Source organism: Hydra vulgaris, chromosome 09 (assembly GCF_038396675.1).
Source record: "Hydra vulgaris chromosome 09, alternate assembly HydraT2T_AEP".
Taxonomy (NCBI): domain Eukaryota; kingdom Metazoa; phylum Cnidaria; class Hydrozoa; order Anthoathecata; family Hydridae; genus Hydra; species Hydra vulgaris.
Window position 1 is genome coordinate 40,458,965 of NC_088928.1, and position 16,308 is coordinate 40,475,272.

Consider the following 16,308-nt stretch of genomic DNA (forward strand, 5'->3'; position numbering starts at 1 on the left):
CAATGACAATAAATTTTGAATAATCATTTCTTATAAACCAATATTTTTTCTTTAACAAAACACAATTGAAACAAAGTAATTCTTTATTTATCAAAAAATATACATTAAAACAACAATTTGCTTCTAAATTTTTTAAAATCTAAAACCTAAAATAGCAGTAACAATTAGTATTTTAGTTAAGGAATCCTAATTTTAATATATTTGTTTTAAATACTTTAATTTATAACAACTCTTTATGCTTTTACACAAAACACATGGATTTTATGCGCTTAACCTCCACTATTACTTGCTACCAATGCTGTCTTTAAATAAATTAATGTTCGGTGTTTTTGGGTCTAAATAAATTTAACGAGGAAATATAGGAGTTAATTGTTGCTTTAAAATTTCTTATCTTCTTATTAACACATTGTAAGATGGCTGTAACACATCTAATAATTTTTTTGAATTTATTACCTGAAGTTTTAAGGATGAGAAAAACTTGGAAAAGCTAGAAAGTACCATTTATACTTAATTTTATGACTTATATACAAAGATAATTAGAGTATATGTACACACACACATGTAAAGAAATAATTTATAAATTTACTGTATCAGCAGCAGTCAAATTAATTCCTAGGCCACCAGCACGTGTACTGAGTAAAAACGCAAAAATATCTCTAAAAAGAAAATTATTTAGTTTTAATATATATATATATAAACAATAGTTTTATATCTATGGTATAAGCAAAATATAATTCACTTTACCGAGATTGAAAATCAGAAACCATATCTCGACGGTCAGAGATTTTAGATGAGCCATCAAGTCTCATGTAAGAATGTTTACGAAACTTCATGAACTCCTAAAATTAATGTTTTCTAAATTTTTTAGAAATGTCAAAAAGCAACTACCTATTGTGTACACAATAGGTAGTTTATGTAATTTGGGTAAATTAAACTGTCATTTACTTCAAGAATATCAATCATCTTTGTCATTTGAGAGTAAATCAAAACACGGTGATCCTCTTTTTTCAGTCTTGTTAAAAGTTTGTCAAGAACTAATAATTTTCCACTATCTGAAGCCAATGTGGAGCGATCTATAGAATGCATTTGTAATTATTTTTTAGAAATGTAAAGCTGAAAAAAAATAAAATAAAAAGCAACAAAACTGATATAGTAATATTACCTGGTCTTTTGATATGAGACCAGCCATTTATTGGCCTAGCAGCATCTAGTCCTTGAAGTGGACGAGAGTAAAAAAAAGACAAGTTTTCAACAGAGGAAGCTGAATTTAAACCAAAATGAAGTATATTTAATAAATCTTCAGTGCCATAAAAAGAATTAATGTACTGATAAGACGCACTTCGGTCACTGCAATAAACTTCTACTGGAGGAGAACAAACCTTGTATATAAATATGTATGTATGTATGTAAGTATGTGTGTGTATGTATATACATTAGGGTTATGACTAAAAAAGTTTTTGCTAAATTTTGTTTCAAAATTATTTATTTTTTGTGGTTGCAAATGACGAACTTTTGCAACCTAATTTTTTCAATTTTTGTTCAAATATGTTAGTTTTATTTTACAATAAACTTTAAAAAACACAATGTAATTAAAAAGTTTTAATTTTTTTAAACTTTCTATGAAATTTTGCTTCTTTTGAGATTTAACTGGGTATACTTTTAGAATGAAATATTTTTGATAATATATACTCACCATGTCGTCGGGTGTTTTGGTGTGGAAACATTTTTTGAATTGAAAGAAATAATTGTGATTTTCTTAACCAGTATTAAAATGTACATTGATTCTTATTACAGGTCAAAAAAATTTTTTTGACATAACCCTTTTATATATATATATATATATATATATATATATATATGTATATATATATATATATATATATATATATATATATATATATATATATACACACGCACACACATATATATATATACATATGTATATGTATATATATATACATATGTATATGTATATGTATATATATATATATATATATATATATATATATATATATATATATATACACACACATATATATATACATATTTATATGTATATATATATATACATATACATATGTATATGTATATATATATATATATATATATATATACATATATATCAGGGGCTATTCTAGACTGTTTTCAACAGCGTCGACTGTATTTGGGCACTGCCCAGATAAAAATTTATGACTTTTTTTTAAACTTTTTTACAGCAAATATTGTTTTTATTGCGAAAAAACGTTTATATCCAGCAATTTTTCTGCTAAATTTCTCTGGGTGGGGGTTGTAAGAATGGAAGTAGGGAGGGGGGAGAAAGAGGGTACTGCTTGCCAAAATTTTTTTTCCTAGAATAACCCTCTATATATATATATATATATATATATATATATATATATATATATATATATATATATATATATATATATACATATATATATATGAGCCCATGAGATTCATAGTGGTATAAGTCACTTTTTTCAATATTTTGAGTTAGTGCCACCAATGGTTAGCATTTTGTTTTTTCTATTACATGGCAGAGTGGTATAAGTCTAATAATATCGATAATGATGCTGGAACTCTTTTTTGTTATGCTCCTCACTAAACAGCTGTTTTTGTTCACAGCCATAGTGATATTAGCCAGACTTATACCAAACTAGATATGAGTGACTTACACCACTATGCATCTCAGGGACTCATATATATATATATATATATATATATATATATATATATACATATATATATATATATATATATATATATATATATATATATATATATATATATATATCACACCCTAGTGGAAGTAGGTTCAAACCAAAAAAAATGTATAAAGGGTTATGTACTTTTTTGGATCTGTATTAACCTCTACTTTCAGAAACGCCAATGAAAATAATTTTGGGACTCCAAAAAAAGACCAAAAAGGCCAGTATTTTACCTTTTATGTAAAATACTGGCCTTTTTGGTCAAACATTTTAATATGATTTTTTTTTAATGTCAACATTTATCAAGAACATATATGTAATGCTTTGTATTCTTGTTTATAGTAAAGAGAATTACTGTTGGGTTCTTTAACATTTATTTATATATATGTTATGATTTCAATACATATATATATAATTATTGCAACATATATATAAAAATAATTATTCATATGAAATTCAATAGATAAATATAAATAATTATTACAATATAGTTTTCTCGTATCATTATTTCAACTCTAATTAAGTCTAGTGCTACAGCTTTAGTCCATTCAAGCAAGAATTCCTCATGCGGAATTAATCTTTGAAGGAATAGTTTAGCAATCATTACAGATCATTCATTATAGAGTTTTTCATATATTTCTCCAAAAGGAATTGCTTGTGTTGCAATCATTAATCATTATTCTAAACGAGTGTTAGAAATAATTATCCAGAGGGAATTAATATTGTAACAATTACTACAATATATTTAAGGAAATCTATGAAACCCAACTACTACAGCCAACCACTAAACCTAAACTCTACATTTTATGCCACCAGTACTTCAACGATGCCTAGTCAGGCATTAAACCACAGAGTTAACCAAAAAAAATGTTTGCATTGTGTGCTTTGAGAAAGACAAAACGATTAGAGAAAATGGCCCAACCAACGGAAGACATTAAAATTATTTTATTCCAAATTTAGACTTGGCAAAGAAACATCCTTCTGGTATCTGTTCGGTTGACAAAAAGTTTCTGAAGCTCATTGAAAAAGGTATAAAAGAACCTTCCAGTTTTTTTAATCCTTCTGATTTTTCTGGAATAAGAATTTCCATTATTACAAGAAGACAACTTACATGTGAATGTGCAGTTTGTGTTGTTGCAAGAAAAATCTCCCTGGATCAGAAAAAAATTGAAAAAAAGAAAGACGAGTATCCACTAAATCAATTCTGCCAACTTCCCTATCCACATCTGTATGCCAAAGATGCCTATGTACAGTGAGACGCAGTTTACTTCGCCCCTGCAATACTTTGATTCGCAAGGATAATCTTGAGACAGCATTGTCTAGAGGTTAGTCTGTATGTATACTAGTAAGTGACAAGGCCCCGGCCCTGGATAAATATGACACTTTTTGCAAACCCAGCCACGGCAAATTTAAAAGACTTAGCAGGGGTTGATGCCCGGGGCTAGAAAAAAATTTATAACACTTAATATATTATAATTTTATGCTTACATTTACTAGCTATTAAATATTGGCATACATTTATACATTTTTGAACTCTAATTTAATTCTAACAGGATTGCAAGCAACCACTATCAAGTTATGAGTTACTTTAAAATAAAGAATAAGTTAAAATACTAGGAAACGTATAACTGAAGACTTAAAAAGTTGAAAGTTGTATAAAAAAAGAAAACATGAAGGTGGGTAAAAGTTATAAGGTTTTTTTGATGTTCAAGGAAAAAAACTGGATTAATAAAAGTTTTTATAGCATGAAGGGACAGATACAGTAAAAGGATGCAACTTGTTGATTAAAAAGCCAAGCAAGAATGAGTTTTGGTTTATCCTTATAGAGATGATAGCTCATTTGAGCATTGACCATGATAGTATTTGTAGAAAAAAGAATGCAACCTTACAACAATGGGAGAGTGGCTCAACTTGGCAGATAAAGTTAAACAGATTAACAATGGGTTAATCTGTTTAACTGTCAGGAAGAGTATGGCCATTATATTTAAGAGTCAAGTTAAAGTAAAAAATCTTTCCAAATAACTCTGCTTTATTCTGGGGAAGGGGGGGGGGGGGAAGTAAAAAGATCAGTCCCACGAATTAGAGATTTAATGTTAGACTTTAGTTAATGACACTGTTGAAGACTAATCAAAAGTCTCTAACACCTAACATCTGATATATCTGATATAAATAAGGTATAAGATTTAATAAACTGATAATAACAGAGCTTAACAACAGACAGGACTTTTTTATTACTTTGCAATAATAAAAGGACATTTGTTCTTAAGAGAGATGCTAAAAAAGATGAAAAAAATAATTAATATTTCATAAAGCAACTGCTCAAGATGGTGAAAAATGTGGAGTAGAATGAGACTTGACTTGAAATTGAGGAGAATTAATAAAAGCTTTCAAAATTTTATTCCATAAGGAATAAAAGCTTCCAAGATGCACTTTATGCATAAATATTATGGAAATAAACATATATATTTGCTATTTATTTAGATGCTGGCAAACAATATCCTTTCATTGTTATATAAACTTTAGAATTTATATGGTGCAGTATTTGCCAAAAGAGTAGATGATCAGATGGATGTGTGGTGTGACTCTAGCAAGACAAGAAAAGGAGGCATCATTTTAGACAGATTAGAAAAAACATTGTATCGAACATTGTTTGTTAGAAAAGATTAAAGTAATTTAGGTATCAGATTGTAGAAGAAGCAGCTTTAGTAGAAAATGGTAGTGGTAGAAGTAAAAAACTTGAAGAGAGTGCCTTACATATTATATGAATGAGGTTTAGTTGAGGAAAGAAAATCCTCTAGATTGTTTATATTAGAGAAACAGCATAATAGAGGAAGGCTAAAGCTTGATGATGATGATGATGATAATCATTATCAGGCTTTAGCCTTCCTATTTTAGCTGTCTGATGATGATGATGGCGATCATAATCATGATGATAATGATGATCATCATTATGATAATGATCATGATAATAATGATGATTATGATAATCATAATGATGTTTATATATGCATATATATACAAAATATAACAAAAACTTTGAATTAAAAAAAAACAACTTTAGGATGTATAAATGCTTATGCAACCATGGCCACAAACCCGGCCCCGACTATATTTGATCAAGCCCTGGTCAAATATCAACCCCGGTCACTTTCTAATGTATATATATATAATAATTAGTTAACCTAAAACCATATGTGCAAAAATAATTTACGTTAAAACCAATAAAATATAGTATTATGTAGGTACATACAATTTTTAATGGAAAAAATATATATTTCAGATGTAAGAGCTACAGAGCTTATTTGCACTAAGATCCTAATACAGAAACTATCTGAAGTGGATGCAAGCGATGTAATAAAGCTTGCTAACAAAGGGCTAAAACTTTTTAATATTGAAATTCCAAATAAAACAGAGTTGAAAACCCTTTTTCCTGAAAACATGGTGCTAGCTAGTGAAGTCACAAGATTCAAAAATATACTAGGGTTAAGCGATACTTTAACACTACTGCTTGAAGTGTTATTAGGAGCTGGTAAGGGAGAGAGTTTTTTGAACCCAATCTAAAGAAAAACTCGTGTTTCTAGACTGTGTTCTAGATTGTTTCTGAGATGTTGTAGAACTTTAAATCAATGAGCAAACAAACCATTTAGTTTACTGTACTAATATGTCTGTACTAATATGTCTGTGCTAATAAATCAACTAGTGGAAAAAAGAGAAATATCCCCAGATGATATTGTAAAGATTGGAATAGATGGGGGAGGAGGATTTTTTAAGGTTTGTTTAAGCATTTTTGATTGTGAAGTGAATAAACCTAAAACCAAGTTCTTGTACAGAAAGGGAACAAACCAAGACAAATTAAAGGATAGAGAAGGTAACTTATCATTTTGACCATTGTTGAAGATGTTAAAGAGAATCACCAAAACATTAAGCAAATCATAGAACTATTGAACTGATTTCGACTAAGCAGTATTTTTTAGCATTCAACTTAAAGTTTGCAAATATTTATTTTGACATTGAGGCAGCTTCTCCTACTCACCCCTACAGTTGGTGCGAACTGTCTGAGAAAGACACGCAAGATTTCACAATCTATGGCCGCATAAGGTATTTAGGAATTAGTTGGGCATTATAAAATATTTTTTTGTACAGTCAAAACATAATCCTTATTTTTTTTTTTTAACTCAGGATTTTAATCTACTTTTTTTAAGAACACTTGGTATGATTAGAGATAATACAAAACAGTACAAAAAGGCTCGTGAGAATCACATGAAAAAAAATAAACTCTCGGCTGCACCACTCAAGAATTGTGTCTTAACTCCTTTGCTAGATCTACTAGATGGTACATCTGTTGCAGAAATCCTTCCTCCAATAGAGCTTCATTTATTTTCTAGAAAAACAAACCATTTGTATATAGGTGATAAAATACTTTCAAAAATAGAAACATCAATTTCTATGGATATATGGAATAAAGTAATTGGATTTATAAGGCCGAGATTGCACAGCAGCCAGTTCAAGGGAGGACAGTGTTCAAAGCTATTAGATAACATGGAAACATTAGACAAAATTCTCAAATCCAAGTTTGAAGTTGTACCCGGTATATTGAAAATGCTTATGTGTGCAATGAAAGCACTAAATAATGCGAAGAAAACTTGCTTTGGTCTAAGTTTAGACATATCTTACAAAAACCACATCAATGCCTACAAGGAAACATATATGGCATTGAACGAAAAAGTATCTCCAAAAGTACATGCTATAGTCATTAATGTACCAGCTTTTTTGGAATCAATGTCTGACAAATACCCTGGAAAAGATCTTGGTTTAAGGTTAGAACAGGCTTCTAAATCTGTTCATTATGACTTCAAACAGTTTTATGAGCAAGGATCAAAATTCCAAGTTGTCACAAACTGCATCAATCAAAACTGCTGAGATTGCTTATTGTTTAATATCTATTGTACATATAAGGGATCGTCCATAAATTATGTCATGCAATTTTCAACAGTTTTTGACCTCCCCCCTCGTCACAAAGTTGTTACACTTAAGAAGCAAGTTTTGTATGAGTCGTCACAAAACTAATAATCCCCCCTTATAGCGTGAACTTATGACGTAATTTATGGATGACACCTAAGGAAAAATACTGGTCTTTTGTTATGTTGACAAAAATGTTTTTTTTTTTCTTGGACCCTAAAATTGTTTTTCCTTAGTGTTATTTTCAAGAGGTCAATACTGATCCAAAAAAGTACCACATGACCACATTTTTTTTGGTTTGTACCTACTTCCACTAAGGTGTGATATATCAGGCTTGGACAGGAATGGCGTGCGATAGCACGCTGTAACTGACCACGCTTATACTATTTTTTCTTTACATTTTGACCACATCAGTTTTGATGTTTCAACAATTTAAATGCTATAAAAAAAAAATTGTTACATAAATAAATTTTAATTTTGATCTTTCCTTAAGTATTTATTTTACAGGAAAGCTAAATAAAAAAATAAAAAAGTAATTATAGTGATTGTATAAAATAAATGTATTTTGTGTAAATTAACAAATAATGTTATATATATTTTTTATGTAGGCATGCTTTTTTTATGACAAATTACAATTTAATAATTAGTTTGAAAATTTTTTTAACTATAACTTTTTAAATCACTTTAAATTATGAATAAGTTAAATTAAATCTTCTGTTGCAATAGAATGTTTTAAATGGGTTTTTTTTTTATTTTTGCAAAGAATTGTTTAAAACTTTTTTTTAACTTGACTAACTAATCAGAGCGTGAAATGATTAAAATTTACTATTTTAAATAGACTAAGGTATTTTTTTAAACAACTTTTATTTTGCAATTTTTTGGAAAAAATTAATGTTTATACAATTTAAAAATAATATATATAACACGTTTTAGTAATTTAAATAAAATTTGTTCATTTATTAAACAATTTTGAGAAGTAATTTGTAAAAGCCTTTTGTGTAACTGTAACAAAACGTTTCAAAAGATTAATTTTTAAGTAATTTATCTTAAACGCAATTATAAACGTAACAAAAAGTAATTTTCGCTTCGAGTTTTTTTGAGTTTTGTTTTAGTGCATATGTATTTTCTTTTGCACAAGGAATTGTTTTCTTTTTTAACTTTCTTTCTGGTCTAGCTTGTGTTTTATTTTTCAGCACGTTTCTAAAATGTTAAAAAATTACCTAAACATCTAAACAGTTGTGGTCAAGTTGTCAAAAAGTTGTCCAAGCCTGAATATATATATACATATATATATATATATATATATATATATATATATATATATATATATATATATATATATATATATATATATATATATATATATATATATATATATATATATATATATATATATATATATATATATATATATATATATATATATATATATAGTTCAAAATACAACATTTTTGAAAATATCTGCAGCATGCACCTTAATGCATTTCAAAAATACTGTCATGTTGGGTAATTATTTTACAATATATATATATATATATATATATATATATATATATATATATATATATATATATATATATATATATATATATATATATATATATATATATATATATATATATATATATATATATATATATACACACACACACCAATTAAAAGTACTTAATTGTATCTGTTTGCACATGAAAAAAAACCCAACCAAAATTAACAAACCTTTGGATAGTATGCTGTTAAAAAGTTTGGATAATCCACAGGATAATGTTTCAATAATCTTGTAATTAAGATACTAAACGTAAACCAGTATTACAACAAGCATCATGAAACTATTAACTTAATAATTACTTTTAACTAAATAGTTTTATTTAATGTATATAACAACAAAAAGTATTTACTGTGGTTTGATATCTTCGTTCACAAGACCTAATTGTGGAGATATGCGTGTGGATTTGTATTCGGTAATTAAAAAGTCTTGATGGGTTGAAAAGCATTTTGCATAACCAGTAAAATAAAAATCTTCATTATATAAATTGGATTGTGGACAAATGAGTAGATCTTTTCGTGTGAGTCTATCAATAAATATTTTAAAAATAAACAATTTTTTAACATTAACTTTATCCAAAAACAACACCAGACAAAAAGAAAAAAAAAACAAAAAAACAGTGATAAATAAAAAACTTATATACTGATTATATACAAAATAATATATAAAAATCTATAAACCTTTTCAAAGTGCTGCTGCTATTGCATGGTGGTTTTTTATTCTTACTGTTTCTCCATGTTCTTTCATGAGAGAGCTTCTGTCTTTGATGAATAGCAGTCAAAATAAATGATAATCTAATTTGCACACACAGAAAAAAATATAATAATCACACACCTTGCACATAAAAATCCCTTAAACATCAACAAGTCATACATCGTTATGTTATTTGTGTATAAAATTTTAACTTAAATTTTTAATAATAATAATAAAAATAAAACATTTAAGGTAGAAAATCAACCAAATCTGGCCAAAACACATATAAATGTTATCATGTTTTTTTTGAAATGAACAACCAAGCTTTGTATAATGCCTATAATCTTTTAAATATCTATAAAATGACAAATTAATGTTTTCTTATTATTGGCTGATTATTTTCTTATACTTCTTTACTTACTTTTTTTTTTATAAACCAGATTTAATGTATAAATTGAAGATTTACAGTTAAATACAAGAATTTCTGATAAATTGTTTATAAATGTTTTAATATATTTTATAAATGAAATATATTATGAAATTTTATATATAAAATATAAACTACAATGTAAGAGATATGCATGCTAAATTTCACTAATTGAACAAGTGTTGGGGAACCAGCAGCCAAACCCAACGATTGTTATAAATTTGATATAATTTTTAATATAAATATTTGAAAATAAAAATATTTTTCATAACGAATACACCATTATCTTGAAAGCAAAAAGGTCAGAATAAATTATCAGATTTAAAAAATAGACAAAATCTTTAACAGATGAATAAATCCATGATACAAAAAATCTATCAGATTATCAGTTATTTAAGATGTGCAACTTAGGTTAGATGCTATCTAATTATATAGAGAAATACTTTTGGATTTGTTTTGTTACTTTTCACAGCATTTTTAAACAACAAAAATATATTTTGATTTCTGTAAAAATTTAAAAAGAAATATTTTTACTAAATTCTAGATAAATGTCTGGTGCCAAATATTGCACAGTAAATATGCATTAAAAATTTTAATCACCTCAAACTAAATCTTTTTTTTTTATTAAAAAAACAAACAAAACAAAAAAAACTAAAAAATCAAAGTAGTTTAAAATACATGCAACAGTAAACAAAAGTAGTAGTCACTACCTACTTAACTTATAACTACAGTTGTTAAAGCGCCCATTATTGACCATTTTTAATAAACGATGCTATGCATGCAGTAACACTAACAAAAAAGTAAAAGTTTATTACCTTGAAACCAAACTCATAAATAAATGTCCACATTCTTTAGCTGACAAGTCAATAAAGCGTATAAAACTATAACAACCAGTACCTAACAATACGTTTAAACTTTTTTAATTTTCATAGTAATTTTGAAAACTGAAGAAAAATATCCTTAATGTAACAAGACAGTGGCAAACAGAAAACATTCATAATTAATTGCATATTAATCAATGTCATCGAATAACAATTAAGTTTAAATTTAAAATATATAATATCAATAAAGATGACATGTATAAAATTCATTGTTATTATATATAGTAAAAATTAAGTTTAAATTTAGTATTTAAATTTGTAATGGCTAATAATTTTACCTTTTAAGCATTTTTTTGTATGTACCCATTTTAAGCAGATTGAGTATTATGTTAAGAATTTTAATTTAATTTTAAGAAAAATTAAATAATATAATTTAGATAAAAAGAAAAATAAAAAAAATTATATAAAAAATAGAATAGTTTTTTTTTCTCTTTTTAAATCAAATATTTTAAACAATATATCAGATCTATTTGAACTAGATGGAATAAAATAGCATTAAACATTTTTTGATATTAAAGAGATTTTTTTACCATTTTCATCTAGTGATGTATGAATATAATCTTCATTCCATATGGAGAATTTGTTGTGCATCTCAGTACAGCAATTACTTATTAAACCATGTCGATAAATAAACTTGCTCATTATGATAGGCGGAATTGTGAAAAAAAGTCCTCTTAAAGGTTCTTTACGTTCAAACAGCTCTGGATGGTTGCAGACCTAAAACAGTTATATATATATATATATATATATATATATATATATATATATATATATATATATATATATATATATATATATTTAAATAAATAAATTGATGTCAAATGGCGACAGTTGCTTTTTAAAATTATAGCAATAAAAAATCGTCTCAACCATTACCATGATACCTTTCTAAATTGCATAACAAGATTCATAAGTAGAGAGTTTGATTTTGATTCACCAGAAGCATTAGCAGTTAGTAATAAATCTTCTATAATAATCTTATTCTTGACAGCTTGGTAAAGTTGTTTTTGTCTTGATGATAATGTACACATTAGTTTAATTTCAATCTAAATAACATAGGTAATTTGTCTTAAATGTGAAGTCTACTCCAGCAAGAAAAATCAGCAATATTAATGATTGACAGGTATCTCATTTTTAGATTTAGATATTTCTTGTTTTAACTCATGAAATATTTCAAAATAGTTAAATAATTTAAATTTAGTTAATAATTAATCCAGTTGAATAATTTACTTTTTACTTTTCTCATTGTTACCTTATAACTTTATTATTATAAAACCTTACTTTTTCTGAAAGTTCATTCTCTACATCTTTTTTAATTCTTCTCAACATAAATGGTTTTAGAATCATATGCAAACGTGAAAGTTGATCTAAACAAAATTAAAAAAAGATTTAGAGCGAATCCCAAAATCATGCAGTGTTATAAATGTTTTCTTTATTTAAACACAAAAGTCATAAATTTAAAGTATTAGCTTCGTTAACTTCTTTATTACTTCGATTCGACTCAAATGTTATATTTAACTAAAGCTAGTATGACTATATGTTCATTTATTTAACATATGATATATTTAACATATATAAAATATGAAAAAGTTACAATAAAATATTATAAACTCACATAAATAAAGTTAGGTGTCACTCATATAATTAAAAACAAGTCAATAGAGTGACAAATAAAAAAAATAAAATTTAATTTTAAATAAAATACCATGACAGAAATTATTAAAATAGACATAATATTTGCAAAAATTATTATTACAATGAAATCTCTATCACTATCATTATAAATAATATTAATAAGGCTTCTAAAACAAAGATATATTAATGATAATAATAATAGTAACAAAGTTAAAAAAAAAGATAGTACAAAATAGTAATAATAGTTTTATAAATATAGTAATATAAAAAGCAATAGTAATAAAATAATAAAAATGCAAAATACTTAAAATAGTTAAATACAATGCATTATTTAATAGTTTATTTTAATAAAATATTAATAGATTTTAAAAATAGAGATATAGAAGAGAAAAAAAAATACATTTTATGTATTTAAAAGACTGTTAAATATAAGCATTTTTAAGATTTAGATTAAGAAACAACATAGATACAAAAATAAAAAACTTTGATAAGAAAGCAATGTTTTTAATTGTACTCAATTGTTTTGAGTATGAATAATTCAATTCTTTGACAACATTCTTTTATCTGCATGTGAAAATATGTCAGAAAGCTTTAAAATTATATTTCTGAAATACTATACTTCTGATAAAATGCCAAATACAAGGAGTCTAAAAATTATTTTTTTAGTGGTTTTATTTTTTTAGTGGGTTAGAAAAAACGTTGGGTAAGATCTGAGGTGATTGATTGGGCAAAACTGATTTTTAAGGGGAAAAATAACAAATCATTTTCACAATATTTTAAAAAAACTTCCTTTGAATTAAAGCAATTATGTTAGGTTTCCTTGAAATTTGAAAAAACCCTGTCAACATGTAACTACTAACCGGGGAAGGCTTGCTGTAAACAAAAAACGTGTAACCCTGTAAACATGTAACTAAAAACTAGTGATAAAACAATCAAGGTCGATGTGTTTCAAAGTCGAAGCTTTGCTGCTGCTAAAAGTTGTGTGTGAACGTGTTTCGAAATCGTTAAAAGTTGTATAAAATTTAAACGGTTTTCAAAATCGTATTACTTTGAATAAAATATATTTTTGAGGTTTTCAATATCGTAAAAAGTTGTATGAAATTAAATTTGACAGTTTTCAAAACCGTATTAGTTCAAATAAAGTATATTTTCGCAGTTTTCAAAATCATAAAAAGTTGTGTAAATTCGAAAATGGCATTTTTTAAAATTGTTTAAAATTTCTAAAGGCTTTCAAATTCGCTTCCAAAAATTTAACTGTCTTGAAATCGCTTGAGTAAACGAAACGAGTGCAGACAAAAAGTAAACAAACGAATGTTGCATGACTTTGTTCAGGATTTAAGCTCAATGACTCCAAGTTCAAGTTAAATGACTTCAACTTCTATTTTAGGTTTTAAAGTGAAGTGAAGTGATAAGCTATATTTTAGGTTGAACTTGTATGTGGCTGTACTAGTACTATTATGCTCTTCCCTTTTATTCTCCTAGACTTCTACTCTATCCCTCAGATTTGGAAAAAATTACAATCGATGAGAAGCTACCTATGTTCAGGTTCAAGTGATAACTGGCTTGGTATATGCTAGCAATCACTGCCCTTTTAAGTTCTAATTTCTTATTAATAAAAATTTGAAGTATACACTACAGTAACCTTACAAAAATACAGAATATACAAAAGATATGCTAAAACCCTTGCATTTATTTAATATTCATTCTAGATTTCAAAAATCCAATTTCTCTATGTGAAAAAATTATTTGCATATTATCGATTATCTAATCTAAAATAATCCTAGCATGCTACCCTAGTAAAGGATATTTAGTTGTCCGCTTCCAGTCTTATATTCTCATTTTTTTGTGCTAATTCCTGGCCTTGGGAGCCGCCTCCCCTTTCCAGTTCAACAATACTGAAGATTTCATTTTTAATATGGCGGTATCATCATCATCATGCTAGTCTGAGTCATCATCATTATTTTGATCTCTGTCCGGAGAAGGTCTAGATGCCATTTGCTCTTCCATGGAGCGGTATTCCCAAACTGGTATAAAGGAGTTTGACAGATCAAAGTTCTCATTGATGAAGACCAACTTCTCAGTGGTTTTTAGAGACTCCTTGCATCTCTTTTCGTGGACCATGTGTCCAGTTTCACTAAAGGCCTGCTCACTTGAGGTACATGAGGCTCGCAAGCAATAAAACTCTTGTGCTAGTCCTGCCAAGATGGGCATCTCTTTGCGATGTGTCCTCCACCAGTCAAGGACATCAACCTTCGAATCTATCACAGTTGTTTTTCTGAATTTTGCCCACTCAATGGTAATCAGAGGACCCTCAACTGTATCATTTGTCTGCCTAAATTGATTAGACACAGTCTAAAAAGAAGAAAGGAAGTTAAATGTTAAGTAAACTTTGTAAAGCTTCACTTACTTTAATCTAAAATTGTTTAAATTCAAATCATTTTTAAAAAGTTCCTTTAACTTTGAACTGCCCCCCTCTCCCCCGTATGACATGGTATCCTCAAATTAAAATTTTTATGACTTTGTTCGATTGCATTAAGATTAGTAGAAGTATATTTAACTAGTTTTAAAGAAATTTATTTTATATTATACTTAATAGCTATTACCTTTGCTGCTGCCTTCCAGAATTTAGTCTCACCATCATCTTCAAGAAGCTCATGGGTGATCTTATCTGAGACAATGATTATACCTTGCTAGCTTGACATCCAGTCTGCTGTTGTAGAATGACTGGCTTTCAACTTGTAAAAAATCTCATCCCTTTCTTTCAAGAAGGGGTGTAGCAGGCAGCCTACAGCATAAGGCATGATGTCACATCCTCTTCTTGGGAATCATCAAGTTGATGATTGGCAGAATAGTTGCAACCAGCTCAAATTGTTCATCCGTAGGAATACGTGTGGTCTATTCCTTTTTGTCAGCTTGGAGAGCTCATAGCACACTTAGGAGATGGTCGATGTCTAGGAGCATCATCTGGACAGAGTTCCAACTGGTAGAGTACTGAAATAAAAACTAAAATAAAAATTTGCAAAAAAACTTGGCATGAAATTGTAAACTCTTAGAAAACTTTGTTTTAAAATTAAAAAAATATTTGTAAAAATTTGACATTAAGTTGTAAAACTTCGTATTCGTATCTACTTAAAAAGTCAAAAGAATTACCATTCATCTCAAGGCACTTCTTTTTCAAAACACCTCTAGCAAGAAGAGAGTGATAGACTCGGGCGGAGATGTACTGCATGCATCAACAGCAGCATTGATATCAGGCTGTTTGTTGACAATCCTTTCCAGGGCCATGTTAAGCTCGTGGTCGATGCAGGTGATTGAGCCACTTTCAAGACCAGCAACAGTCTCTGACTTCTTCAGTGCATATTCAATATTTGAAGCTTGATTACACACAACAACCCGCTTCTTGACCACTTTGAGTGACACAAAACTTTTAACCAAGTTGTCCAACTTAGTAGCAATGTTCTG

General features: G+C 27.4%; 1 protein-coding gene across 1 annotated transcript in view; it reads right to left on the reverse strand.

Moving 5' to 3' along the window:
* The window catches only part of LOC100211537 (chromatin-remodeling ATPase INO80), a 65,675-nt gene that overhangs the window by 10,492 nt on the left and 38,875 nt on the right, over positions 1-16,308 (reverse strand). Inside the window, exons 19-29 of the mRNA XM_065805698.1 lie at positions 12,493-12,578; positions 12,096-12,257; positions 11,742-11,928; positions 11,146-11,227; positions 9,891-10,004; positions 9,563-9,736; positions 9,384-9,456; positions 1,163-1,379; positions 946-1,073; positions 745-839; positions 587-656 (exon numbers count right to left, since the gene is read on the reverse strand). Of these exons, the coding sequence (XP_065661770.1) occupies positions 587-656; positions 745-839; positions 946-1,073; positions 1,163-1,379; positions 9,384-9,456; positions 9,563-9,736; positions 9,891-10,004; positions 11,146-11,227; positions 11,742-11,928; positions 12,096-12,257; positions 12,493-12,578 (1,388 nt within the window). The remainder of the gene's footprint in view (positions 1-586; positions 657-744; positions 840-945; positions 1,074-1,162; positions 1,380-9,383; positions 9,457-9,562; positions 9,737-9,890; positions 10,005-11,145; positions 11,228-11,741; positions 11,929-12,095; positions 12,258-12,492; positions 12,579-16,308) is intronic.